Raw genomic sequence first — 27,599 nt, forward strand, 5'->3', positions numbered from 1 at the left:
GGCTTCATTGCTTTGCTGCCCCAGGGATTTGCTTTATCCTTGCTTGCTTTATTTTAACGAAAAATTATCCTGACTTCTCTGTTTGGAACTTTTTGCAGTACCTGAGATAAAGATGGATCAGTCCAAAACTCTTGAAAGTCCGATATTACCTCGAGGGGGTCTGAATGTTGCTTCTGAAGTCCTTCTAGCAGGGCGGTTGAGGGGTGGAGTCATTTGGCAGGTCGTTGAAGCTGTTTTACCCAGATCGTCTGGCTGGCCTCCTCCTTTGGTTGTTGTTCGGGCTCCAAAGAGGCTATGGGCGGCTGGGAGGTCTGTTTTGACTTTATCTTCCTTTGAGAAGGAAATTTCCCCGACATCCAGGTTGTTTTCTTTTGATATAAATGGAAGTGGCAAAAATGATCAATTTATTACTCCCTTTGGTGTGAAGTACCTGTATTATGAAAGGCTGAGATCTGCTGCACTCAGTCAATCTTCCGACGATACCTCCGAACATCTGCTCTGTGATCTTCTTGAGGTCGCAACTCGAAGACTTATGTTTTTCATGCGTGACATTCGAACAACATATAATATTTGAGCTTGTTCGAATGTACCATGCATCACACTTGGGCAACCGAATGTTTGTCCATAGGGGAACAGTGAGAAATGCTTATGGGAATCAACTTGTTCAGTTCCCCTATAATACCGACGCAGGGTTCGGCCGACCTACTGAGCTCGTTTCCCGTACTCAAGATTTCCTCTGTGTCGAAGACTAGGATAGTGATAGGTGATAGTGATGTAAACGTAGACGATGTATCTGGTCATGTAAATCCTCTAAGGATAGCTTTTTGTTCTGTAATGTGGGTATTTGTAACGTGCTGTAATGAAACTTTCGTTTTTTCGTTCATATCCGAATTGTTCTTTGTTATGCATGATTTTCTCTGATCCGTCCTGGAATCCATTTAGCCGGTCTAAATTTTTAGTTTACTTTTCCGAGCTGTACCGACCGACCTGCGAGCTTGCTTTCGGTTTACTTTATCCAAGCGAGACTAATCCGACCTCCGAGCTCTGCTTTTAACCAAAGGGTTGAGCTTCTGATCCATAACTTTTACTTTTCTGTTTTCGAGCTGGTCTATCCGACCTGTGAGCTCTGTCTGTGTTCAATGATCCGAGCTCTAAGTTTCCTTAGCTTTCAATTTTACTTTTTCCGAGCTGAACTGACCGACCTATGAGCTTTGCTTTTAATCAAAAAGGTTGAGCTTCTGACCCGTAACTTTGTAAAATTTCGAGACGTCTTCATCACTTCGTTCTGGGCTCCTGGCCTTTACTTAATGGTGATCCTTTTTAGGTGATAGGCTGGTCTGACCTTTATCATGCTTCCCCCTGTTTGTCTCCTTGGGTCTTTCTATGACTTACTCTTTTTCCTTAGTTTTTACTACCTGAGCGGTGATGATGTGCATTTTGTGTGTCAGGTCGTCCTGAGGGAGAGATTTGACTGGAGCTCGGTTTTGAGGTTTTGACAACTTGTTTGTCTTATGCGAATAACGTACGGGCCTTCAGCTGGTGGGCCATTGTCGTGGGCCTAGCCCTTTGTAGAGGTGGAGAAGCCCAACGGTCATCTCCTTGCCCCTTTACCTTCTCGCCGGTTACTATCTAACCGTTGAGAGGGTAAACTTCGAGAGCAATTAATGATCGCGCCGCTCCAAGACAAAACTGCTCAGAACAACGTTTCATCTCATTATTGCCTTTCCCTTCGAATTCTCCCTGTCTTCTGAAGAAACTCGCTCCCTTCTGCTCTCTGTTTTCCTGCAACTTCTTCTGTTTCTTCCATCTTATCGTGCTTTCAGGTACGCTTCTTTGCTCTTCTATGGAGGGTCCAAAGCTCCCTGATGTCGTTAATATTAGGTCGCATATTACTTCTTCCAACATAACTAAGCACATTTCCCAGAGGCTCTTAGATACTCCTCTGTATCTCATTCGAGCGCCTTTTCCAAACGAGAGGATAGTCCTTCCTAACCCTCCTCCTCCTGGTTTGATTGATCCCCAAAGAGGTCGCTGTATAGTGTTCTTTCTCAAACAGAGGGATTTCGGTCTACCGTTTCCTTTTACCCCTTTCTTTATTGAGGTTTTCTGGTACTTCGGGGTAACCCCTCGGATGTTATCCCCAAATTCCATTTTGTTTCTGTCCTGTTTTGAGTCTATCTGCCTGAGTTGGGGTTTTACTCCCACGGCGTGTCTGTTCGTCACTTTTTTCAGTCTGGTTAGAGCAGTTCAGAATTTTTATTACTTTTCCCCCCGTAGTGGGTTGTCTCTTTTCACTGGCTACAAGGATTCCATAAAGGGATGGGTAGAGAATTTCCTTGGGGTAGAGAATTTCCTTGGGGTAGAGAATTTCCTTGTGGTAGAGCTGAAATTAGAGTCCGCCCGATCGTGGGAGGTGGATCTAAGTTGGGAGGAGGTCCATCCGGGTTGCAACGAGCTACCCCAATTGAGCCTTATTGAGCAGGTGGGGTTGCTTCGACTGACTTCCGTTGAAAGGAAGTATGACGTCGAGAAGTGTATGTTCGTGTCCAATCTTAGGGATATCCGGGACACGGGTATATTGCTTTGTCTAGCGATTCTGTTTCTTCTTTGCTCATGATATCAGAAAGTGTGCTGACTCTTTATAATTTCGTGTTTTTTGCAGCTTCTGAGGTTAAAATGGATGACATCAAGTTCCCCAAGAACTTTGCCTTGTCTCGGGACAATATGCACGCAGTTTTTGACGCTTTTTCGGCTGGGCGTTCGGTGTCTGAGGCTGCGGCGAAGGTGGTTCAAGCTGTTTCTTCTAAAAAGGTTAGCCGACCTCCTGCCAAGCTTCTTCTCGGGCTTCGAAACCAAGCTCGCGCGTCACCAAGTCAGGTCGGCCATCTAGCCGTGGTGGATCGAGCTCAACTCTTAAGCCCGCTGAAGGGTTCAAATCTACTGCGAGGGAAACCTCCCTAGCCATCGTGGAGCAGACCCAAGTCGCTGAACAAGTGGAGTCGGGTGTTGTCCATTCTCCTGAAGAGGTGTCAGGGGGAAAATCTAAGTCCCCCGTTATTGAAAACAAGGAGGCCTCTGGGACAGGGATGGAGATCATCCTCATAGAAGACCAAGTCCCAGATGTTCCTATCCAAAATGCCCCTGCCCCTGTGGGGACTGGGCCTGAAGATTCTGATGGTCTTCCACTAAAGACCGGGGATAAGCGTCCAGCCCCTTCTGGAACATCTTCCCCATCTCCTGCTCGGAAGAAATCCAGGGCTGCCACAGGATCTTCTCCAGCTCTTCCTCCCATTGGGAAGGGGAAAGGTGTTCCTGCTGCGCCTTTGTTGTCTTCTTCTGACAATGTTCTAAACACGTCGGACATTACCTCTGAGTCTCCGGCCAGTGCTGTTGCCGAACTTCTTAAAGAGCGAATGTTCGGCGGAATTACCGAGGCCTCTGATTCGCGTCTTCTTGCCCTGACTGGTCTCTTAGCCAGTTTTACCAAGGAACAAGCGTCCTTTCGGTCTCGCTCTCGGGAGGAGCTCGGATTGACAATTAGGGAGATGCTTCTGATGGTAAATTACTTTTCCACTTCCCTTTTAGTTTGTTTTATTTCTTCCTCCTGACAATTGTTATTCCGTGCTAGGTGACGGGCCTCTTTATGGAGGTGGATGCTCGTGATTACTCCTTTCGGGAGTCCGTAGACCGTCGGATTGAAGAGGCACGTCTGGATGAAAACTTGTCTGCGACTAGTGACGCCAGGGGTAATCTTGCAGCGGCTCGGGGGCATACCCAGTCCCTCCAGGTAGAGTTGCACTCTGCGCTGGAGGTCATTAAAAAGGCTGAGGAGAAGGCGGCTGAGACAGCAGAGCACACCAAGTCTTTAGAAGCAGAGCTGTCTCATACTCGCAAGGTCCTCAAGGAGTCTGATGAGAGAGCAGCTGCCGTGGAAGCTCGCTGTGCAGAAGTTGTAAAGCAGCTGTCCTCTATGACGGGGGCCCTTCGAGAGAGGGATGAGGCTGTGAGCCAGAAAACTGAGATCCAGCGTCAATATGAGGCCTTAAAGGCTGATTCTGAAGGACTGCAGGTTCACCTGGAGGAGGTGAAAGTTCAAAAGGAAGGGGCCCTAGCTCGGGTGGAGGTTCTTGAGCAGGAGTTGAGTTCGAGCTCTGATCGTATCAGGGACCTGGCTTCGTCGGCTGAAGAGTTTAACCTTCACTACCAACAGCTTAACCATGAAGTCAGGACCTTGAAACGTAAGTGTTCAGCTCTGCTCAAGGTAGTAAAACATGTTGAGGACAGGGCTCAGCTGGAGCGTGAGCAATGTATAGCGGAGTACCAGGAGTCTGATGAACTGAAGAGGAAAATCGAGCAGGCTTGTGAGGTTCACCTCCAGGACTACAAGGATTCTTCTGAATTGAAGGCGTTTGTAGCTGAGGCTTGTGAAGAGCATCTTGATGAATATAAGGCTTCTGCTGAGATGGAGTCGGCTGTTTTTAAGAAAGCCTTCCGTATGTACGTAACCGGTTACAATCGCGGTTTAAGGGAAGCTAGACAAGCTCCTGATATTCCTTTGGAAAAGCTTCGTAAGCCTGAATTGGACTCGGACGGCGAGCAGGTGGTATATGGGGAAGATGACTTCCCTATGCCCCAAGGGGATTGTCGCATTGTAGGCCAGCCATCTGTGTCTTCTTCAGAAGAGTCCGAACCGGAGGGGGAGGATGAGGAAGTTCTTGGGTCAGAGGGAGATGACCCTAATTCTGAGAAGGAGGACCCTCACCTAGGATCAGAGGTTGCCCCTTTTGTTAGTGTTGAGAGGCTTGATCCAAAGGATGTAACAGCCCGCTTACCGGACCATCACCGGCACTAGGATCCAGATCGGCTTAAGGCCGCCGGGACCCGTAGTAAGCCTACTGTCAACTCTGTGTACCTGATAAATCCCATACATGATCATACTTAAGCTTAAAACTGTTACTTACTCTTTTTTTTTTTTTTTTCTTTGCTTGACTATCTTTTCTTTCTGTACAACTTCCACTAAGCCTGGGCTATGCATGCTCTGTCTGTATGCACTCGAAGAGTGATACCTGCTATGGTACCATACAGTGACGACAGAGATAGAAAGACTACCATGCACCAAGCTTAGCTCATCATCATCACCACATTATCTCAATCATATAAAACATAAAAGGATCATGTGCAAAGGGATAACAAGCACTAGGGCCAAGCACAATTCTATAAATATAGCTTGCGATTACATCATTTCTATACATTACATAAACTCTGTACTGTACATCATTCTCATGTCCACTATTCTATACTATTACATATGCCTTTTACCCTTGCTATCTCTTTCTCTTTCTCTTCTCTGAGGCCCTGAAAAATGGGGTTAGGGAGAGGGATGAGCTGCTAAAGCCAGTGAGCGGAATCTATAAAAAATCACATTTAAAACATGCTGTCATATGATGCATCACTGCACAAACATTTCACATCTCGGATTGGACATGATCCCAAAACTCCCTCTGTCAGTGCCCGGCCCCCAAAGGAGCTCACACAGGTCTTTCACTAACTACTCATGGTGCCCGACCCTATAAGGGCTCTCACAGGACTCATCCAAGGTAAATGCCCGGCCCCAAAGGAGCTCACACAGGACATACAATAATGACAGACTTATGGGCTATTGAGATCGCCTCGGTCCAATCCACATATACAAGTAATAATGCAATGCATCAACTTGGTGAAGACTAATGCAAAGCATCCTACATAAACATGGCATTAATGATGTATGAATCATGCTAAAACAGTTCTTAACTTTTAAAATAACGTTCTGTTCCACTCACCTCTGTCAACGGCTGAGCAGTCTCTGTAACTCTAACTCTGTGGGCCTCCTTGGTCTCTCGGGTCCGTACCTACACAGGTGGACTCAAATGAGGACCAAACTTACTTAAACATAACGCCTACTATCTCCCCAAAACCCCTCTAAAACATCATAGGCATGCATGGAAAAAGGGGCAAAAGAAGGCTGGACTGGGCACTTTCGGCGGCCGAAACCCCTCTCCAGAGACGAAACTCATGCATGTTCGGCGGCACCTTCGGCGGCCGAAAGTCTCGTCCAGAGACGAAACTCATGCACTTTCGGCGGCCGAACTCCCTCTTTCGGCGGCCGAACTCCCTCTTTCGGCGGCCGAAAGCCCCTTTCTCACCCAAAAGCCTAGCTTTCGGGGGCAAGGTTTGGCAGCCGAAACTGCCTCCACAAGGGGTTCGGCGGCCGAACCTGGATTCTCCAGAAAGGCAGAATCCGAGCACAACTCATGCTCTCAGCCTCCAAAATCCTATCAAACACCCATAACATGCATACCAACACTTCTGAACTAACATATAACATATCTCATGCATATAGAGGCCTAAAAACTAGTTCAAGCCCCAAAAACAACAACAAAACGCATATGAGCAACATATGCTCAAACTCATGCTTATACCCCAAAATATGCCATAAACCTCTCCAAAACTTCTAAAACTTGCTTTAAACATAAGGGGAGGTGAGGATCCATGCTTACCTCTTGAAGAACTAGAGGATTGATGATCCAAGCTTGGAGATAGGAGAAAACTCAATCAAACTCTCCAAGTGCTCAACTTTGCTTCCTTTTGCTCAAATCTCTAAAACAAAGCTCAAATCAAGTTAAAACATGCAAGATTTGAGGAAAACATGAGAAATCACACCAAGGAGAGCTTGAACCTACCTTTGACCCAAAAACAGAGTGTTTAACACTCAAGTCTCGGGCAAAGGGGCTTTTGTAGTGGCCAACCGACTCTTCCTTCGGCGGCCTAACGTGCATGCGAAACCATGCAACTTTCGGCGGCCGAACTTCACCTTCGGCGGCCGAACCTGGCTTTTGTCCCCTTGGCCTTTTCATTTCAAAACTCAATTTTCTTAACTCAAAACATGCAAACATGATAAAAACACTTAAAAAACATCTTAAAAACCTTTCTTATACCCTTAGGGCAAGCTCCGACATCCTCGAATCCCGACTTCCAACGGAAAATCCGCCGGAACGTAGGAATTCCGATACCGGGGTCTAGCCGGGTATTACAAAGGAGGCCGTGCTCCTTCCAGATGTAGCTGTAAATAAAGATAGTCTAGGCGAGGATGTTCTTACAAATGTGAGTCCTTTAAGGACTATTTTTCCTTCCACCTCGTCAGAAAAATAGGTTGTAATAGCCCTTTTAATGAAACTTTGATTCCTTTTTTCTTGAACTACTCTTGTTCTTTATATCTATCTCTGCCTTTCATACTTGTAATATTTGCACTACGTATTCTCATTTATAAGCTCGTTTTCCACTGAATCAGTCTTGAGTTGTGAGCTCGGTTCTTAGTTATTTGTCTGGGAGATCAAGTCTCATATCTTTTAGCGACTAAAGTGTCTGTTTTTCGGTTCTCAACCCTTTCTTCTTGATTGTGACTTCGGATGTCTGTTCCAGACGAACTGATTTGGGCTTTGGGTATAGCCCTTTTACCTTTATTTATCTTCCTGCTGGGAGCTTGGCTTTTTATAGAGGGAGCTTGGCCTTTTCTTTTTACCTAGGCTTTAAGTATTAGCAGTCATTTTGAGGTCGGCGTTTTTTAGCTTGTTATGCCCCAAAACCTCTTCAGGAGGTCGGAACTTCTTCGGGAGGTCGGAACCTCTTCGGGAGGTCGGAATCTGATTTTTGTGAGTTTGGAACAGTATTTTTATAAGTTGTCCCTGCATATGATATGAGGAATTTTCACTTCGGGAGGTTTTTCGGGACCTTCACCGAACGTTCTTGTTTTGTGTTTTCGGGAGTTCTTAGGGGGTCCCGGTCTTCTTTGTAATTCCGGGACGACCTCGGGGCCTCGCCAGTTGCTTTTGCGCCAGGAGATCTTACGGGATCCTGGTTATTTTTGTATTTCCGGGACGACCTCGGGGCCTCGCCGGTTGCTTTTGCCCCAGGAGATCTTACGGGATCCTGGTTATTTTTGTTCCGGGGTGACCTCGGGGCCCCGCCGGTTGCTTTTGCGCCAGGAGATCTTACGGGATCCTGGTTATTTTTGTATTTCCGGGACGACCTCGGGGCCTCGCCGGTTGCTTTTGCGCCAGGAGATCTTACGGGATCCTGGTTGTTTTTGTACCTTCTTGAGGTTTTGCACAATATTCAGGCACATTGGCCTTATTGTCGCTTCGTCATCTCAGCTGATTTTGTGTCTAACTGAGGTCTTGTTTTTCAAGGGGTCTCTCTGAGCCCTATTCATTCTTTTTCACGGAGGAGTATTATTCACAAAGATAATCACATTGTATAAACAATTTTATTCACTCATATGTGTCACAATACAATGTTTTTCTTTACAAATATATTAAGGGAAATACCTCTTTAAGTGCTGGATGTTCCAAGCGTGGGGCTCAGGGTTTCCTTGCATATCTTCGATCCGGTATACCCCTAGCTTGACCACTTTTGTTACCCTGAATGGACCTTCCCAGGTCGGTGCTAACTTGCCCGCGGTCACTCTTTTCCCTGTAGCTTCTGGGTTTCTTAAGGCCAGGTCTCCCACCTTCAAGCTTCTCTCTCTAACCTTTTGGTTGTAATATCGTGCTGCCCGTTGTTGATAAGCAGCAGTTCGGATTTGGGCTTCTTCCCTAACTTCTTCAAGAGCATCTAGGTTGCTTCTTAACTTGTCCCCATTAGTGTCTTCACTAACGAATTGGACTTGGTGAGTGGGAATCTGCAACTCGACTGGGACTACGGCCTCCGTGCCATAAGCAAGTGCAAAGGGTGTTTTTTTAGTGGGTGCTCTGAGAGTGGTTCGGAGTGCCCATAGGATACTGTTGAGTTCTTCAGCCCAATTCTCCTTTGCGCCATCTAGCCGTTTCTTTAACCCTTGGAGGATAACTCTGTTAGTGACTTCTGTTTGGCCATTAGTTTGAGGATGGGCCACAGAGGAGAATTTGTGCCATATGCCCATGTTCGTCGTGAAGGCTCTGAAGGTACTGCAGTCAAATTGTCTGCCATTGTCTGAGATAAGCACTCTAGGTATGCCGAATCTACAAATGATATGCCCCCACACGAAATCTATCATTTTGCGGGCTGTGATTGTGGCTATCGCTTCTGCCTCCGGCCATTTTGAAAAGTATTCTACAGCCACCACTACGAATTTCCTTTGCCCCGTAGTCTTGGGGAACGGTCCCAGGATATCGATTCCCCATTGTGAGAAAGGCCATGGACTGGATATGCTTGCTTGAGGAGTGGCAGGGGTTCTGATGGCATTAGCAAATCTCTGACATACGTCACACTTCCGGACAAACTCTTCTGCTTCTTTTTTAACAGTGGGCCAATAGTATCCTTGCCTGAATACTTTGTTGGCTAATGTTCCTGCTCCCTCGTGGGCTCCACACAGGCCTCTATGTATCTCTTCCATCACCTTTGTAGCTTCTTCCGGGCTCACACATCGGAGCCATGGACTGGATTTTCCTTTTCTGTATAAGGTCCCCCTTATTGCTTGGTAGTTAACGGCACGAGCTGCTATCTTTCTGGCTTCATCTTTACCTTCGGGGAGCTCGCCCTTTTCCAAGTATCTCAGGTACGGGGTCATCCAAGTTGGGCTTTGTTCTACCTGCAATATCGTGTTAGTTTTATTAAAAGCTGGTGTATGGACCTGTTGTATGTACACTTCATCGGGAAGCTGTTCCAGTTCTTCTTTGGATAATCGGCTGAGCAGATCTGCTTCCTCATTTTCCTCTCGGGGTATCCTTTGAAACCTGATGGTTACTCCTCGACCCATGAGCTCGGCTTCCAAAGTTTTTACTTTATCGAGGTAGTTCTGCATGATGGGGTCTCTAGCCTGATATACTCCCGTTACCTGGTTGATCACTAGCTGAGAGTCGCTATTCACCTCGAGGTCGGTTACCCCTACCTCCAAAGCTACCAACATTCCATTCACCAGGGCTTCATATTCTGCTACATTATTCGAGGCTTTGAACTCTAGACGTAGGGCGTAACACACCTTAAACTCCTTTGGCCCCTTGAGCATTATTCCGGCACCATTGCCCTCAGTGCTTGATGCTCCGTCTACATATAGCTTCCAGTTAAATTCTGGATGAGGCTCCTCCTCACATTGCTGTTTTGCTGCCCCTGAGGATGATCCTCCCTGCACCTTATTGAATGAGCACTCTGCTATGAATTCAGCCAAAGCTTGGGATTTTATAGCTGTCCTGGGTCGATATTCTAGACAGTAAGGGCTGATCTCGACGGACCAAGCCAACATCCGTCCTGAAGTTTCTGGCCTGCGTAAAATCTTCTTTAAGGGTTGGTCTGTCATCACAACTCCTTGGTGGCCCTCCAAGTAAACCTTGAATTTCCGAACTGCTAGCAATAAGGCGTAAGCCATTTTTTCAATGTTTGAGTATCTGACCTCGGTATCTCTGAGTACTTTGCTGACGTAAAATACGGGTTTCTGCTCCCCCTCTTCCACCCTCACTAATACTGCGCTGACTGCTTGTTCTGAGGCCGCCAAGTATATCAGAAGTTCCTCTCCTTTTACAGGGCTGCTGAGTACATGGGGCGAGCTAAGGTATTTCTTAAGCTCTGCGAAGGCTTTTTTGCAGTCTTCCGTCCATTCGAAGTTCGGTACTTTCCTCAACTTCTGGAAGAACGACAAACACTTTTCTGCTGATCTTGACATGAATCGGTTAAGCGCCACTACTCTCCCAGTTAGTCTCTGGACGTCCCTTACACAGGTCGGCTCTGGCATATTCAATATGGCTTCCACCTTCTCCGGATTAGGCTCGATGCCTTTTCCGCTTACCATGAATCCCAGGAATTTTCCTCCTCGAATAAAGAAAGCACACTTTGCTGGGTTCAACTTCATTCCGTACTGGTTTAATACCCCGAATACTTCCCTCAAGTCTATCATGTGTTGTTGGAAGTTTGGGCTTTTGACCACCATATCATCTACATAAACTTCTACGTTCCTGCCAATCTGATTTTTGAAGATTTTATTCATCAATCTTTGGTACGTTGCTCCGGCATTCCTCAATCCGAATGGCATAGCTCTATAGCAATAAGTCCCATCTTCAGTTATAAACGAGGTCTTTTCCTCATCTGACCTTTCCATTGGGATTTGATGATAACCAGACATAGCATCCAAAGAAGACATATAATCAAAACTGGCCGTAGAGTCGACCATTTTATTAATGTCAGGAAGTGGATAACAATCTTTAGGGCAGGCCTTATTTAGGTCAGTAAAATCTATGCACATCCTATATTTGCCATTGGCTTTTTTGACTAATACAGGATTTGCTAACCACTGTGGGTACATAACCTCCCTAATAAAGCCTGCCTCCTCAAGTTTCTGCACTTCTTCTCTGGTGGCCTGCTGTTTCTCTCTTCCTACCACTCTCTTCTTCCCTCAAGTTTCAGCTTATGTGTCATTACCGTGGGGTCAATTCCAGGCATGTCGGAGGGCTTCTAGGCGAAACTAGACGCATGACCTCGGATCAAGGCCATGACTTCAGCTTTCTGTTCTTTGGTGAGGCCGGCATTGAGACTAAAGATCTTTTCTACCTCTGCCTCTAATAAAGGGAAGGTCTCCAGTTCCCCTACTAGTTCTGTCCTGGCCTCCGTCTTCTCATCCCGAACCTCTAGGACTTCCGAGTCAAGAGCCTCTCCAATGGAGCTTGGTTCTGCTACTGTGGCCAAATATACTGCTCTTGCCTCTTCCTGGCTGCCCCGGACTATTCCCACCCCTTCTTCTGTTGGGAATTTGAGCGCCAAATACCTGATATTGGTGACAGCTTCGAAATTGAACAGCGCAGGCCTCCCCAAGATCACATTATAGCTTAACGGAAGTTTGACCACTAAAAATACCTTGTGGTGAGTACGAGTTCTGGGTGCTTCACCCAAGGTGAGAGCCAGCTTCACCTTCCCTTCTACGACCACCGGTACTCCTCCAATCCCCTTGATTGGTGCTTGGTCTCGGACTAACTGTTCCTTCGGAATTTCCATCTGCTGAAAAACCCGGTATGGTAGCAAGTTGACTTTGCTCCCATCATCCACTAAGACTTTCTTTACCCGATAATTATAAATGACGGCCTCAATGACGAGCGCGTCATCATGGGGCATCTAAATACCCTGAGCATCTTCTGAGGAGAAGGTGATTGTCAGGGGAGAGTGGTCAACGATCTGCATGACCTCAGTGCTGCTGGTCTCTCCCTCCCGATTTCTCTTCTTCCCTCGGCGGCCCATCCGTCCTCCTGTTCCTCCAACAATTATGTTGATGGTCCCGCTGGAGCCATCGTTCACTGGTCCCGTTCCTGTTCTCCTCGGCGCTTGGACCGCCGAACTGGGTTGAGGCCTTTGTCCCTCTGATTTCTTTACAAAATTCTTTAGGTGCCCCCTCTTTATCAACCTCTCTATCTCTGCTATCAACTGGAAGCAGTTGTTGGTATCGTGGCCATGCGTCCGATGATATTGACAGTATTTGTCAGGATTCCGATGATCTGCTTCCGACTTCATAGGTTTGGGCCACTGGAGAAAATCCTTATCCTGGACAGCCATGAGCACCTCGGCTCTGGACGCATTTAATGGTGTCGGCTTTTTAGGGACCCAAGGGGGAGGCATCCTTGGCTCAAGGGCCCGTGGAGGGGGAGGCCTTTGATCCCTTCGCTCTCAGGCCTGCTTGTATGGCTCGGGCCTCTTGCCGTGTTTCTTTTCATGTTTCTCCGGCTCCTTTCCTCTGAGGCTTTTTCTTTTCCTGCCATCCTTTTGGCAAATCGACTCGTTACTAAGGCGTCATCCTGCCTTATATACTTCTCCGCTCTCTGCATCAGCTCAGCCAGGGATGTGGGAGGCTTCTTGCTCAAGGAACCGAAGAACTCGGCAGAGGTCGTTCCCTTTTGCATTGCCTCTACCGCCCTTCCTTCATCAAGATCGAGAATCTGCAGGGCCTCCGTGTTGAAACGAGCGACATACTCTCTGAGTGATTCACCTTCTCTCTCCCTCACTGTCTCCAAGTAGCTCTTCTTCCTCTCCGCTGGCACTCCGGCTACGAATCGACTGATGAAGTGAATGGCTAGGTCTCCGAAACTCCTGATACTTTCGGCCTCAAGGCTGTTGAACCACGCCCGCGCTGGTCCCGAGAGCGTCGTTGGAAATACTTTACACATTAAGGCATCAGACAGAGTTTGCAACTCCATGAAGGTCTTATAGTTCATGACGTGCTCCCTCGGGTTACCAGTTCCATCATCAGCCACCATTGATGGCATCATAAACTTCTTAGGGACAGTCTCTAGGCTGTTCTTTCCATTTTTTCAACTTTTGGTCCACCTTCTCGTCTTCTAGGCTGGGTTTTTTCTCCGGGTGGTACTCTTCCTCCTCTGCTCCAGTTCTCGTCCACCCAGTTATTTCAGCGGAATAGTTATCTACCTCCTCGTTTTCTATCATCTCTCTCGCCCTCCTCGCATGGATTCGGGCCTCCGGTCCTTCCTCTTCGCCGGCTTTTCTCCCTCTTTCTTCAGTATCGCGGCTGCTAGTTTGAAGATGGTCAGGTGCAGGGCGGGGGTCATTGGTCTGAGGTTCCTCTACAACTTGAAGTGTATTTACTGGGGTGTTGAGGCCTCTCTGTTGCATTATCTGCCCCAACCAGTGGGCGGTATTCTGTAACTGGAAAGCCATGTTTTGAAGATCTTGGTTGGACAAGGTAATAGCGGGAGTGTTCCCTGCCAAACTTGGCGAGGGATTAAGAGGAACAGGTGTTTGGTTGTTTAATGTCGTAGGACTGGAAAAGGAGAATTGTTGCCCCTCTTGGGCAGAGTTTAGGTCATTTGGGATGTTAAGATTACTTTCTTGGTGATTCGCCATCGTGGATCTCAGTGGAATTCTTTAAGAGTGAAAACTCCGGTGATGAAAAGATCTCCGTCGTTTCCCACAGACGGCGCCAATTGATGATCTGAGATCCAATAGAATAGGGTTTTACAGGGGTTTTTGTATTGAATTACCAAGCTTAAACATTCTGAGGAGGGGACTCCCCTTTTATCCATTTCGTTTTGCTTGTTGGTGACGTGTAAAGGTCTCTCCAGGATTGGGCCACGCGTCTCTGCCATACAGATTCGGGCGTATGAGGGTATCAGGCGCCTGCCCCACGCGTAACGGCCTCTGATTCTCCCTGCGCGTACGTTCGAACGGATCTGCCAGGCTGTCTGGTGAGTGTCATTCTGGATACTGGATCGGGCCGGGAATTGGGCCAGAGAGGAGAGAGCCTGTTTTGTGCGGACTGAGGCAATCTGGGTGAGGAGGCTTGGTCGAGCCCGGCCTTGGAAGTTGGATGAGCCAGACCTGCTTTGGGTGCCAAATACGTGGGCCTTTGCTTTGTGGGCTTTAGGTTGTGGACGAGGTTCTGGACCGGGATGGAGGAATCCAGCGGTCATCACCTAGTGATGTCACTATTCTAGCTATGGGTTGAGGATGTTACACTAAGATATCATCGATGAAGACAATAACAAAGTGATCCAGATACTCACTGAAAACTCTGTTCATGAGATCCATGAATGCTGCAGGGGCATTAGTCAACCCGAACGGTATTATTAAGAACTCATAATGCCCATATCTAGTCCTGAAAGCTGTCTTTGGCACATCTGCTTCTCTGACTCTCAACTGATGATACCCGGACCTCAGATCTATTTTAGAAAAACAACCTGCTCCAGCTAGCTGGTCAAATAGATCGTCGATCCTAGGCAGGGGATACTTATTCTTGGTAGTGACCTTGTTCAACTGTCTGTAGTCGATACAAAGTCTGAGGGATCCATCCTTCTTTCTGACAAATAACACTGGAGCACCCCAAGGTGAGGTACTAGGGCGGATGAAACCCTTATCTACCAACTCTTGCAGCTGCTCTTTCAGCTCTTTTAACTCTGCTGGCGCCATCCTGTAGGGAGGAATAGAGATAGGTCTGGTACCAGGCAGCAATTCTATTGCAAACTCTATCTCCCTATCAGGTGGTAGTCCTAGAAGCTCGTCTGGGAAGATGTCTAGAAATTCTCGGACTACTGGAACTGAGGCTGGTTCCCTAACCTGTCTATCTAGCTCTCTCACATGAGCTAGAAACCCCTGACAACCCCTCCTAAGCAAACGACGAGCCTGAAAGGCTGAGATCAAACCTCTAGGAGTACCCCTCATGTCTCCGCTGAAGACACACTCTGACCCATCCTGGTCTCTGAGACTAACTACCTTGTCTCTGCAGTCCAAGGTAGCTCCATATGTAGATAGCCAATCCATCCCTAGAATGACATCAAAATCCATCAAATCTAGAACCACTAGGTCAGCTGGAAGGCATCTACCCTCTATGAACATTGGACTGAAGCGACAGACTGCCACTGCCACTGATGGATCACATTTGGGTCCACTGACCCAGAGAGGACACTCTAACTCAGAGATCATCAGACCCACTCTCTCCACAGCTCTCGAAGCAATAAAAGAGTGAGAAGCACCGGGGTCCATCAAAGCATACACATCGGAACACCCAATTAAGAGGTTACCTGACACCACTGTGTTCGACGTGTTTGTCTCCTCTTGTGTCACAGTGAAGATCCGTGCTGGGGCTACCGGACCTTCACCTCGGGAACCGGCCGCTGAAGAAGAGGCTGACTCTCTCCCTCTGCCTCTGCCACTACTCTGAGGTATGGCTGACGTTGCTGGCTGTGCTACACTGCCTGAATTCATATGTTGGGATGGTGCCATAAAGGTCGCCTGTGGACATTCCCGAGCAAAATGTCCCTCCTGCCCACATTTATAACAGGCTGAAGATCCCAACCGATAAACTCCTCTGTGCTGCCTCCCACATCTCATGCATACTATACTGCCTGTGCCAGAGCTTGAGCCACTACCCATTCCCAGACTAGACTTGATCTTGTTCTAGAACTTGCCTTTCTTAGCCTTAAACTTTTCTCCCTTCTTACTGCCAGAAGCTGCTGCACTGGGGGTCTTCGAACCCGAAGACTGTGCCATTTGCTGTTTAACTGTCCCCTGAATAATGGCACTCGCCTCCATCTTCCTGGCGGCATCCACTATAGAGTGGAAACTCTCTTTCTCTGCTGGAAGAATCAAGGAGGAATACTTGGGATGAAGTCTCATAGTATATCTCCTTGCCTTCTTCTGGTCAGTATCATAAGCCTGACCCACATACTGTAACAGATCCAGGAACTTATATGTGTATTCATCTACACTCATCTCTTCAGTCTGCCTCAACTGCTCAAATTCTATAACTTTTATCTCCCTGGAACTGTCAGGAAAAGCCCACCCTGCAAACTCATTGGCGAACTCTCCCCATGACATGCTGTCCAACCTGGGGTCCACATAATTCTTGAACCCCTGTTGAGCCTTCTTACATTTGAGTGTGAACCCTGCCATCTCAATGGCTCTGCTATCATCAGCTCCTAACTCATCTGTTATCATCTTAACCGTTCTGAGGTACTCAAATGGATCATCTCCCGTATTGAATTTGGGAGCATCCAACTTTAAGTACTCTGTCATTTTCACTTTGCTTCCCTCAGCTAAGCTAGGTTGAGGTGCTTGGACAACTGGGGTTACTGGTTCTGGTTCTGGTGGTGGAGCAAAAGGTGCTGAACTTGACTCTGGGTATGCTGTACTAGGATGGAAAGGTGTGGGTGGATACATGGGATATGGTGGGTAAAAAGGAGTATAAGGCATGTAGGTAGGATATGGGGTAAAGCTAGAGTAATCCGACGTACCCCCCATCGGATACCCTGGGCCCTGTGGAAAGGGTGGATAATGGGGTGGATAACCAAACCCCGAGACCTGAGCGCCTCCCTGAGACTCTTCCATATCCTCTTCAAACCTGCCCATACCCATACTTTCCTCTCTTGGCTGCTGATCCACATCCATAGCCTCCCTCACTTCCTCTGACCTTCCTCCTCTAGCTGTTCCTCTTCTACTCTCGTCAATAGACCTTCTAGGGTCCCTTAACGTATCCTCCCTGCTAGACCTCTGAGACCTTGCCCTTGGCAACGCAGGAGGACGAGTATCTGAATCCTCACTTTCTGGTGGGACTCTAGTCAATCGTGCAGATCGACGAGTTTCTCTCATCTTAACTTTCTGGAAAACAATACATAACATAACACATCAGCAGATAAACATCATATAACAACAATGCACAGGTAGAACTCATGGCACAGCAAAAAGACAGGACTCAACATCCTATCCTAGTGGACATGCTTTCCTATTGTGCTTGACCTACTCTCCCTTCTATGAGCCCAACACTCTCTATCTAGGTCCGACCATATGAACCTAGGGCTCTGATACCAATCTGTAACGACTCAAAAATCGGATCGCTACCGGCGCTAGGACCCAAGTCGACTTAAGGTCGCCGGGACTCGTAGCAAGCCTGCTATACTCTCTGTGCACCTGTAAAATCCCATACAGGATCATACATTTTCTGTCAAAACATAAAACTGATGCTCTGAACCAAGGCTCAACCTGTGCATGCACTATAAAATCCCTTTACTAGAGCTTGCTCTAGACGGGTTCAACTCATACTCTGTTAAGCCTGGTTTTTCACCATACTGATAAAAACATTCACAGCACATAAACAAACCATGTATACAAAAAGGATTTACAACATGGGTCAAGCACAATACTCTACACTATACACTACTAAACCATTTCTTTACAATATTACATGTCCACACTATGCTATTACAAAACTTCTTTACTCTGCCTGTACCCTGCTGAACTTCCCCTTAACTCTGATCCTGCAAGACTGGGGTCAAGGAGAGGGATGAGCTATACTAGCCCAGTGAGTAGAACAATAAAAACATGTTAATAAAACATGCTCACATGGAATGCATTACATCACAAGTAAATCACCCATCTCAGACGGACAGATTCAAAATTCCCTCTGTTCTATGCCCGGCCCGCGAAGGAGCTACTCAGGACTTCTCTACGCACCCTATGGTGCTCTGTGCCCGGCCCTCTCAAGACTCCTCAGGACTTTACTCGGAGGGCTAGTGAATCCAAAATTATGTCCGATCCGTATAAGCATAGAATAATGCAATGCGTCACATTAGTATATTCTAGTGCACTCAACCTACATATCATGATGCATGGAACATGCTAAAAGCATTTAAGTTCTCATATGAAAAGATTCAATTTAGTCTAGTTCCACTCACCTCTGGCTGAGTCTGAGCTGACTCTGACTACTCTGAAGCAGTGCTCACTGCTGCTCTCTTCGGTTCCTCTGGTCCGTTCCTACACAGGTGGACTCATATGAGGGACCAAACTAGCTCAAGAACAACTCTAGAATACTCCCCAAAACCCCCCTAAAACATCCTAAAAGAAGCAAGAAAAACATGCAAAAGAAGACTGGACAGGACACTTTCGGCGGCAGGTTCGGCAGCCGAAAGTCCCTTCCAGAGCCGAACCTCAAGCACTTTCGGCGGCACTTCGGCTACTGAAAGTCCTCTCCAGAGACGAAAGTCCCTAACCTTCGGCGGCACCTTCGGCGGCCGAAACCCTCCTCTAGAGCCAAAAGTCCAAACTTTCGGGGGCAAGCTTGGGCAAATTTAGGCAGCCGAAACCACCTCCTTAGCATGTTCGGCGGCCGAGCCCTCTTTCGGCGGCCGAAACTGGATTCTCCAGTAAGGCAGAAACTTGTTCTGCTTCATGCAAACGTACCCAATCTCCACTCAAACATGCAAACCAAAATTCCACAACCTGCATATACGCAAGGATAGGCACAAAGGGGGCCAAAACTAACTTACAACCCCAACAAACAACACAACTAAACACATAAGCATGCTTTGACCACAAATCAACCAAAACCTCAACTTACTCTCAACATGCATCTCCACCCAAAAATTTCATAAAACCTTCATAAAACATAAAACGAAGTTCAGGATCTTCACTTATCTCTTACAAACAAGAAGATAAACGATCCCAACGTGGAGATATGGAGAAACTCTCCCTCAAAGTCTCCAACTTCAAAACTTTTGGTTAATTTGCTCAAAAGCTTCAAAACAACCTAAAACCCATCAAAACTTTGCAAGATTTGAAGAAAACATGAAAATCACCCAAGGAAGAGCATGATCTCACATCTGTCTGTGAATGGAAAGAAAATCTTATCCATTCACCGACCTAGGGTCTTTTATAGGTGGCTGGCCAGACCACCTTCGGCGGCCTAATGTGATCCCGAATGCCATGCATGTTCGGCGGCCGAACTTCACCTTCGGCGGCCGAATCTTGCATTTCTTCCTTGGCTCTTTTCTTTCACAAACTCATTTCCTTTTGGACTTAAAACAGTAAAACATACTAAAATCCTTTACAAACACATAAAGCCTACCCTGCTAGAGGATTCCGACATCCGAGATTCTACCGGAAAGTAGAAATCCGATACCGGACTCTAGCCAGGTATTACATTAACCCAATTAAATTTTTATTAAATTGAACTCAAATAATTTATAAACAATTTAATTTATTTACGCTCCTAACTCCATCTGAATTCATATTGAGAAAGAAAAAAAGAGAGAAGCACAGTAATCATAGAGGAATCAACAACATAACAAGTTCTACAAGAATTATTATTAAAAATACTATTGGGGTGTAAGTGACAAAAAATATTTTTGGTTCAAATAAATTATTTTTTTAGTAAGTTCACTTATAAAAAAATAACTTAATTACATTAGTGAAAGTTAACTTTCCCACTACCAAGAAAATAAAAACTTTTAATTTTAAGAAATCAAGAAAAAATATCAATTAAATAGATATAATTTTTACATTCTTATAAAATTTTAAATAATTAATTATTTCAACCAAATAAAATCTAAATAGAAAATAAATTTCTTATGAATCTCTCGTTTTTAAGTCGATCTACACCGCTCTTACCAAATGAATACATTTACCTGAAGTGGAAAGGAGATGAAACTATAATTATGAATGAAGGGAGAGTAATCTCTTACTTGAATGAATTGAAGAGACGAACACATACGATAAAAGAATAAAAATGGACCTCCAGACACGAGAACCGATTGAGAAACTTCCCTTACTACTTTAGTGAGTCACCTGTCTGGATTATTAATCATTGATCATAATCAATGACATGTTGAATTTGATTTGAAATAGACCAAACCTGTTTTATGGATAAAGTTAAAGTTTTATATAATAATAATATGGCATGGTTAATTCTCGTAAATTGCTGGCCTCTTCTAGAAGATGTCACAGCTAGATAAAGCAATGGAGCATTTTGTGTGATGCTATTTGGAAATGGGTCATTAATAATTAGCATGCAAAGCATTATTTGGGTTTGGAGAAACAATAATTAGGCAATCATCACTTAATTGTTTTTTTTTCACAGGGTGGGTGCGTTTTATTTTGGGTTGTATTTGTATAACCTATTGAAAATTACAGATTGCTTCATATAAAACACTGGTCTATTACGTTTATTTTTCTTAAATGTAAGTCAATTACTTTTCAACATAATATCTTAAAATTTTATTTAAAAAATTAATTAAATATCAATAAATAATATTAAAGGTTTACAATTTATTAGTTCAGTTTAAAAATAATTGAATAAAAATATTTATAAATTAAAATTTATTAGAATTGAATCCATCATAACAAAAATTAAATCGAATCAAATCGAAATAAAATTAAAATTTATTAAAATTGAATCAATCATAAAAAAAATCAATAGAAATCAAACCGAAATAAAATCGATTTAATTTAACCAATCAGTCCCCTATTCATGATTTTTCACATAACCCTAAGCTAAAAAATTTTCATTTCATAACTTCTGGGTGTTTCTTTTTCCTTCTGCCAAAGATTAAATGTGTAAATCCATCCAACAAAATCCTAAAACTAATATGCGCTTGACCCGAAATAAAGGAATACAATACAAGATGGCAATGCAAGGTAGCAACATGGCGCTGTCCTCACCAACCAATCCATCCGGAAGCTCGAAGAACAATTTCATTTCGAGAAGCACAAACAAAAGGAGATCCCCTTCACCAGAGCTGTGCATGCTTCAAGGCAACCTCAAACCAAGCAACAAACTTTGAAAATCAGCAGCCAGAAGTTAGAAAAAAGCTAGGAGGCGGCGGCATAGCTCAGGGTTTTCATTCTTTTTATAACTAGTAAAGGACTGGATAACAAACTACAGGGCAATAACTAACCACGGAGAAAACCCCATACAAAAGCTTACTTGCACTTATTCACTGGCTGTTGCAACATAAATCTTGGAGATACAAGTTTCACCATGAAACTTCTAGATCTGAAAAAGCAATAATTTACCGACATCCAAAAGTATTTACAGCTCAACTCAAAGTGGGAAGTGGAATAACTTGGCTAACCCAAGAGGATGATGCTAGGAAGAAAGAGAAAATATCTCACGAAAACTAGAGAGAAATCTTCTACACTTTGTATTACAGAAAATCTACATCAACATAAAGCATAAAATTAGAATGTGATACGCATTAAAATCATAGAATGCCTTGCGCCCACAAGCAAAAATTCCATTGTACTTAAGGTTGATCAAAGAATAATCACTGGAAAACCTTTGCCACGAATCATCTTAATCTCTTATTCTAATACTAGTTATCACTTATCAACAACAACCATAGAAACTAAAGGCCCAATATGATTCAAATAATAGCTGTGGGTTATGAACCTTTGATTTTTACCAGTTTGTTTCATCAAATTGCTGAGGGATTTCTCATTTAATAAATTGCTGCTACATCAGAGAATCAAATGACCACACTGCTTCCTTGTGGGAGACATCAATTCAGTCTTCACAAAATGTTCCCACTCCCTACCTCCCAAATTAGATTTTTCATCAATTAAAAAAGGAAAAAAAAAAGACAAAAAGTTGACTCCATTGCTTGATGTTTTGTTTGTAGCAGGTATGCGCTTCCATTAGCTCAGCACGCCCCTTCTCTGCAAATGCAAGGTGCACTATTAGAAGTTTGAATTGGGAAAATTTTTTTTTCAAGGGGTTGATGCTGCTCATGATGAAATCACGCGTCCTTTACTGCAAATAAGAGAAAGAAAATCAAAATTTACTTCAAACTTGCAAAACCAATGAAGTTTCAGCAGAGCTGTTAACGAGATAATATCAACCATAATCAATGAGGAAGCACATGAAGCAATAGAAGAAGCTCACAGTAACAGTTTGTGAAAGAGTTAAAGACAATGTAGGTTTAGCAATATTTTCAATGGGATGTCTAGTTTGATAGTAATCACTATCCTTTAGAAGTAGAGTATCTTTCAAAGACCACAACGATAGGATAACATAACAAATAGAAGGTGAATAATGAGTAAACTTTCGTTGAGCATTTGCCCTGAACTTGCCCTTCTTTAAGGCCACTCCCCTCTTGTCATCGCCATGGCAAATTAGCTATTTTGCAGCTGGAAGAAGCAAGAGGTAGAAGTTAGTGAACACATTGACCGTGTGATTGTTTGTCTGCACGTAAAGGACCTTAACGTCAGCACAAGCAGGAGCTATTTGTCCCATGCTAATAGAGGTTATTCTCCCTCGTAGAGAAGGAAAAAATCAGAGCTTTTTTACTACGCAATCTACTTCTTCCTCAACTTATGATCGAATTGCATTGAACCAAATGTTTTCAGGAGCTCTCTATAGTTGGCTTCTTTGAAGATTACAAGTGAACTTATAATTTGGAAGCATACTATGCAATAACAATTAACAAGCAAGTCTAAACGAATCAAGAACATGAAATTCAGCTTCAGTAGAATCTAAATGAGCTACACAAAGCTATTTTTAAAATTTAATGCAAGAGAAGGGCATTAAACATAAATTGAACATTAGCATATGATTTTTCATCTAAAAATACGTTTGAACCTTATCACACACAGCATACACAGGACGAGGAAAATATCAATACCTTGTGGGGAGCTCACAGATAGAATCAGATCAATATTATCGATACGGCGTTGTATAGATTTTAAGAGAGAGTTCAATGACGAAACTCTCATTCTAACTCCTGAAATCTTTGCAGCATGTTGCATAACGAACGGCAAGAGCGCATCTTCTAACAATTGATCGAGCTCTAATACCATTCAAAGAAACTAAAGATCTCATCTTTTAATAACAGACATTTATAAGAAACAATGAACCCAGAAAATAATTCTACGTCAAAGATAGTATAATTACCTCGGGTATGACGATCTATGATGCAATTGAGGTGGTCCTGACTTTTGAGAGTATCCTGAGCTTTAGAATCGAAGTCCTTGATAATACTAGCAAGCATCAGAGATGAACCCTTGGCCAACGCTTTGCTGCTCTTGTTGTTTTCGTTGTTAGTGTTGGGCTTACGTTGCTGTTCTTGAGGGTTGTTTTCACTTGGATTGTTATTTCCATTAGAGGAAACCAAAGGGTCTAATTGAAAAGAAACAGCAATACTACTTTCCTCGCTGGGATTGCACTTGCTGCGGTCTTTTGGGGATTCCATTTTCTCAATGATGAGTTATGAAGCATGCGAGGAAGAAGAAGAAGAATCTTTTGTCGCAGGTTTCTGAGTCTCTGACGAATGGGCTAAGCAGCCCATTTAACAGTTTCATTGGATCTCAATGAGGCCCATCCTATTTTTATGGGCCGACAGCCCGAATATATACAAAGACGAAAATAACCCTTGAGCTGCATGAGGTCCGGTTAGGGTTTCCTTTTGCCTATAAATTACAGAGAAACGCACTCTTTAGCCGTCTTAGGGCTTTGTGGAGAAACTTTGGTTCATTCAAGAGGAATTGCTGAACGTAGTGAGGCAAGCAGCCTAAAAGCTTGACAGGATGAGAGCTAAGGTGTGCGTGGCTTTAATTTTTGCTCGTTATTTTCTGGTCTTTTCTCGATTTTTATAACATGATCTGTTTGGTTTCTGGGAAATATAATCTGTAAGAGCAGACATGACGCAGCACAGGTGATTGTAAATATGTAGGTTATTGGTCAGTGCAAATATTAGTTTTGTGTCACCGATTATAAATTTTTTGCTTGCATTGCTTCATTAGATTATGGAATCTAAAGTTAGTGGCAGAATAGATTTGCGGCTATTCTTGCTTATTGAATTAGTGATCCATTTTCTGTGTTATATTCTGGTTCAGTTAAGTCAACTTATTATATTAAGAAAATTGTTATACGCTGATCGGTACCTAGGAAATTTGATTCAATTGTGGATATATTGCTTGGTGATTACTTCTGGGCTTCATGGATATTTGGTTTTCATTTTTATATATTTATATAGACAAATGTATGTTGGGTTCTGATTTTTCCAAACATTTTGTTGAGATTATGAACGTATACATTGCTATTTATTCCTTCTTTTGTCTTAATATCGTTAGTGATGTTAAGCTTACCCATACTGTCATGAAAGGTTATTTTTCAGTTATTAGCTCTAGCTAAATTGTACTATAAAGAGTGGAATGCTTGTCCTCCATCCAGCGGAGAACTTGTACCTCTTCTATCTACTGTCAACATATTTTTGGGGTCTTTTTAAAGCTTATTGCTATTGCTTTTTTAAATTTGTTTGATGTTAAGTTTACTATTTGTATTTTCAGTGGAAGAAGAAGCGTATGAGGAGATTGAAGAGGAAGCGCCGAAAGATGAGGCAGAGATCCAAGTAGGCGCTTGGAACTTCAACGAGATGGGGTTTTCTCCTGATACCTTCAGATTGCTCTGCTTGAATGATTGGAGGATGATGGAAAGCTTCATTTGGTTTTGTCTTCTAGTTTTAGTTTTAGCAACTGATTTTGAGACTTGTTCTATTAAATGTGTTGAGTTGCATTTGACTTGTATTTTGGTGAAATGGATGATAAGACTTGATTTGAAGGTTTATGCACTATGGCCTATGCTTAATCTACTATTCTGTTCTGCATGTGCCAATTTTAAGTGAATGGGAATTTTCTAGAGGACAAACGTCCATTCTGCTGGACCTCGCACTTTTAGCTCCAAGTAATGTGTGATCTGATTCAGCTTATAATGTTACCAGGAATTTGATTTAAGTTTTCATTCTATTTCGGTAGTCGACTGAAGAAAAAAAAAGGAGAATTGTGGCTGTGGGTCTTGTGTGACAAAAGAAGGCATCAATATGATCGGCTATTAATTGAAGGAAAGAGCAGTGATTGAATGAAGGGGAGATGAGACGGAATTGCTACAAGTATTCAAATAATTGCGTTTTAAGATTGCCTTCCACTTTGTGCCGCTAGTCCTTGCTATACACTTTTCGGTTGTTCGGCGAGAGTGGACAAGTAGAAGATATTGGTTGCAAATCCTGTTCTCTTGATCAAGCTCGTGTGGACACAGATTTGTTATTCCGTAGAAAATTTTCATAATTGCCATTTGGAATAATTATTTTCCATCCTCAGGATTCGGTAGCATTCACCCTCCTTGCTATCATGAATATATAGTCGTACATGACAATCTGCATTTAACCAATGGCATTGTTCATGTCAAAAGATTTCTCAATAACATTTGTATGGCATGATGATCTATTTGATAGGGATGGAAATTCCAAAATCCCACTGTTGAAAGTTATCTCCAAATTTTTTGACAGATGTTTTGCTTGAAGTTGACTCCGGTTTGATGGAGCTCTCTCAGACACTTTGCTATATTCAGCCTTTTCTTATCTGATAGATCAAACGACTTCGCAAGAACGAACAATGGAATTTGATTTTCAAGCACATTTTGTCGATATGCGATTGTTGCTATACTGAAAATAAATTTACCAAGGGCAGAATGATGAAGGTAGCATCTAATAATATCATTTTCACAAAATCCTCACTGCTAAGCTTGATGATTTCTACAAAACAATTACATAATCACACAATTATCAAAGAAGTTTAATACAATCCCCTACACTCATTTTGATCGAGTCTAGAAAATCACGCAAGGTGCACTATCAGGAGTTTGAACTGGGAATGAATATATTCTAAGGTGTTGATGCTGCTCATGATAAAATCAACTGTCCTTCCCTGTACACAAGACAAAGAAAATTAAAGTTTACGTCAAACTTCCAAAACCAATGGAAGTTGATCAAAACTGTTAGTCATAGATGAGATAATATCAACCAGAACTAATGAGAAAGCACAAGAAACAATGCAAGAAGCTCCTAGTAACAGTCGGTGAAAGAGTTAAAAACAATGTTAGATTAGCAATGTTTTCAATGGGATGTCTAGTTTCACAGTAATCATTATCCTTTAGAAGTAGAAATCACTCAAAGACCACACCAATAGAAAACACAACATATAAAACGTGAATAATCAGTGAACTTCTGTCGAGTATTTGCCCAGAATTCTTGCTTCTTTATAACCACTCCCTTCTGCTTATTTCCATGGTAGAGTAGCCATTTGTCATGCAGCTGGAAGAAGCAAAAGGTAGTGAACTTAGTAAACACATCCATTATCTGATTGTCCGTCTGCACTTAAAGAACCCTAAAATCACCATGAACATGACCAATTCGATGAGGTGCTAATAGAGGTTTCTTACTCTCCATAGTAGAGAAGGAAAAGGGCAGTGCATCCTTTTGTAGTAGTAGTAGTACTAGTGTGCAGGTCTCATGAGATCTTTGCCTGCGAAGGCTTATTCACCGACTCACATCGGAGCCAACTACTTAATCTACTTCTTGTTTTGTAGTAGTAGTACTAGTGTGCAGGTCCCATGAGATCTATGCCTGTGAAGGCTTGTTCACTAACTCACATCAGAGCCGACTACTTAATATACTTCTTGTTCCTCATCTCAATTAAACCTGCCTATTTAATTTCATAACTTATATTTAATTTTATATTCTTGACCAATGCAGGATATTTTGCATTTTACAGTCCGTTGGCTATATATAGAGACTATTTAAAAAGCCTAATAAGACTAAATCAAATGAAACAAAGCAAAACTAGTTAAATCAAACTAACTGAAATAATTCAGAAATCAAAATGCAAACACATACCATCAAAGAAACTGCTCAATCACCTCACTACCAGCACATGATCGCATTCCCCCCATGGCATTACAGAGAACGACACGAACCAATGATGGAATCCATAGAAAAAATCAACACAAAAGAAAGCGGTAAACAACTATATGTAAACATAATCAGCCAGAAGAATAGCACTTGCGCTTCAATCCACATAGATAAGGAGAGACACGACAGAGCATAGCCATTGTCTAACGGCCAACGGGAGTAGTATCACTGGACGTATCGGTGTGGTCCCATGTTGCGACATCAAGTCTCAATAGATCTCTTCGAATGCCAGATCAAAACACCCTTAGACCAGGTCCATAGAGTTTCCCTCCCGTTGCCATCATTGGACCTAAAGAAAAACAACACAGAGTAAAAAATAGCAAATCCCTACCCAAAGTGAGGGAAGACCAAAGCAAACAAAACAAACAAACAAACAAAAAGAGAAGTAAACCCCCCTACTCGAACGTAGGAAAAGGGCACTGATGACTCAAATAGAAAACAAAAGAAGCACCGATAAAAGCTCAGACAAGAAGGCAACACCAAAGCCACAACCGGCTCTGCTTGATGATGACGATGATACTTTGACACTGCTCTGCTTTGTCCGGCAATTTTCGCTCTCATAAGCTCTATAAAATCGTACTCTGTCAT

The 27,599-nt window shown here is 43.6% G+C and overlaps 1 protein-coding gene and 2 long non-coding RNA genes across 8 annotated transcripts; 1 reads left to right on the forward strand and 2 right to left on the reverse strand.

The window, feature by feature from the left end:
- Positions 1–21,631: 21,631 nt before the first annotated feature.
- On the reverse strand, positions 21,632–23,524 carry LOC110616879 (ABC transporter G family member 5). 6 transcript variants are annotated; one of them, XM_021759387.2, is made up of 3 exons: positions 23,162–23,524; positions 22,893–23,057; positions 21,632–21,927 (listed from the first exon to the last, which is right to left on the reverse strand). In XM_021759387.2, exons 1-3 carry the CDS (start codon positions 23,457–23,459, stop codon positions 21,827–21,829), a joined length of 564 nt encoding a protein of 187 aa, XP_021615079.1. In that variant the 5' UTR covers positions 23,460–23,524; the 3' UTR covers positions 21,632–21,826. The 6 variants fall into 6 exon arrangements, with proteins under 6 accessions (XP_021615079.1, XP_021615080.1, XP_021615081.1 ...); XM_021759388.2 differs by having other exon boundaries at positions 21,632–22,021; positions 23,162–23,506; XM_043957302.1 differs by lacking the exon at positions 21,632–21,927 and adding an exon at positions 22,028–22,398 and having other exon boundaries at positions 23,162–23,506.
- A 143-nt stretch (positions 23,525–23,667) lies between these two features.
- On the forward strand, positions 23,668–24,929 carry LOC110618117. The gene is made up of 2 exons (XR_002488469.2): positions 23,668–23,805; positions 24,556–24,929. It is a non-coding gene; the product is annotated as an uncharacterized LOC110618117 (long non-coding RNA).
- An 805-nt stretch (positions 24,930–25,734) lies between these two features.
- Positions 25,735–27,500, reverse strand: LOC122723789. Its single transcript, XR_006350954.1, has 2 exons — positions 26,937–27,500; positions 25,735–25,968 (listed from the first exon to the last, which is right to left on the reverse strand). It is a non-coding gene; the product is annotated as an uncharacterized LOC122723789 (long non-coding RNA).
- Between the last annotated feature and the right edge of the window lie 99 nt (positions 27,501–27,599).

This window comes from Manihot esculenta, chromosome 6, assembly GCF_001659605.2.
Source record: "Manihot esculenta cultivar AM560-2 chromosome 6, M.esculenta_v8, whole genome shotgun sequence".
In the NCBI taxonomy this organism is placed as follows: Eukaryota; Viridiplantae; Streptophyta; class Magnoliopsida; order Malpighiales; family Euphorbiaceae; genus Manihot; species Manihot esculenta.

What these genes read in the sequence shown, in the direction of transcription:
- LOC110616879 (XM_021759387.2), bottom strand. Translation starts at nt 23,459, where the DNA reads ATGGAATCCCCAAAAGACCGCAGCAAGTGCAATCCCAGCGAGGAAAGT. An exon ending in CATAGATCGTCATACCCGAG is followed by an intron (nt 23,058 to 23,161) that starts GTAATTATACTA and finishes GAATGGTATTAG; the next exon opens with AGCTCGATCAATTGTTAGAA. An exon ending in ATCTGTGAGCTCCCCACAAG is followed by an intron (nt 21,928 to 22,892) that starts GTATTGATATTT and finishes TTGCATTTGCAG; the next exon opens with AGAAGGGGCGTGCTGAGCTA.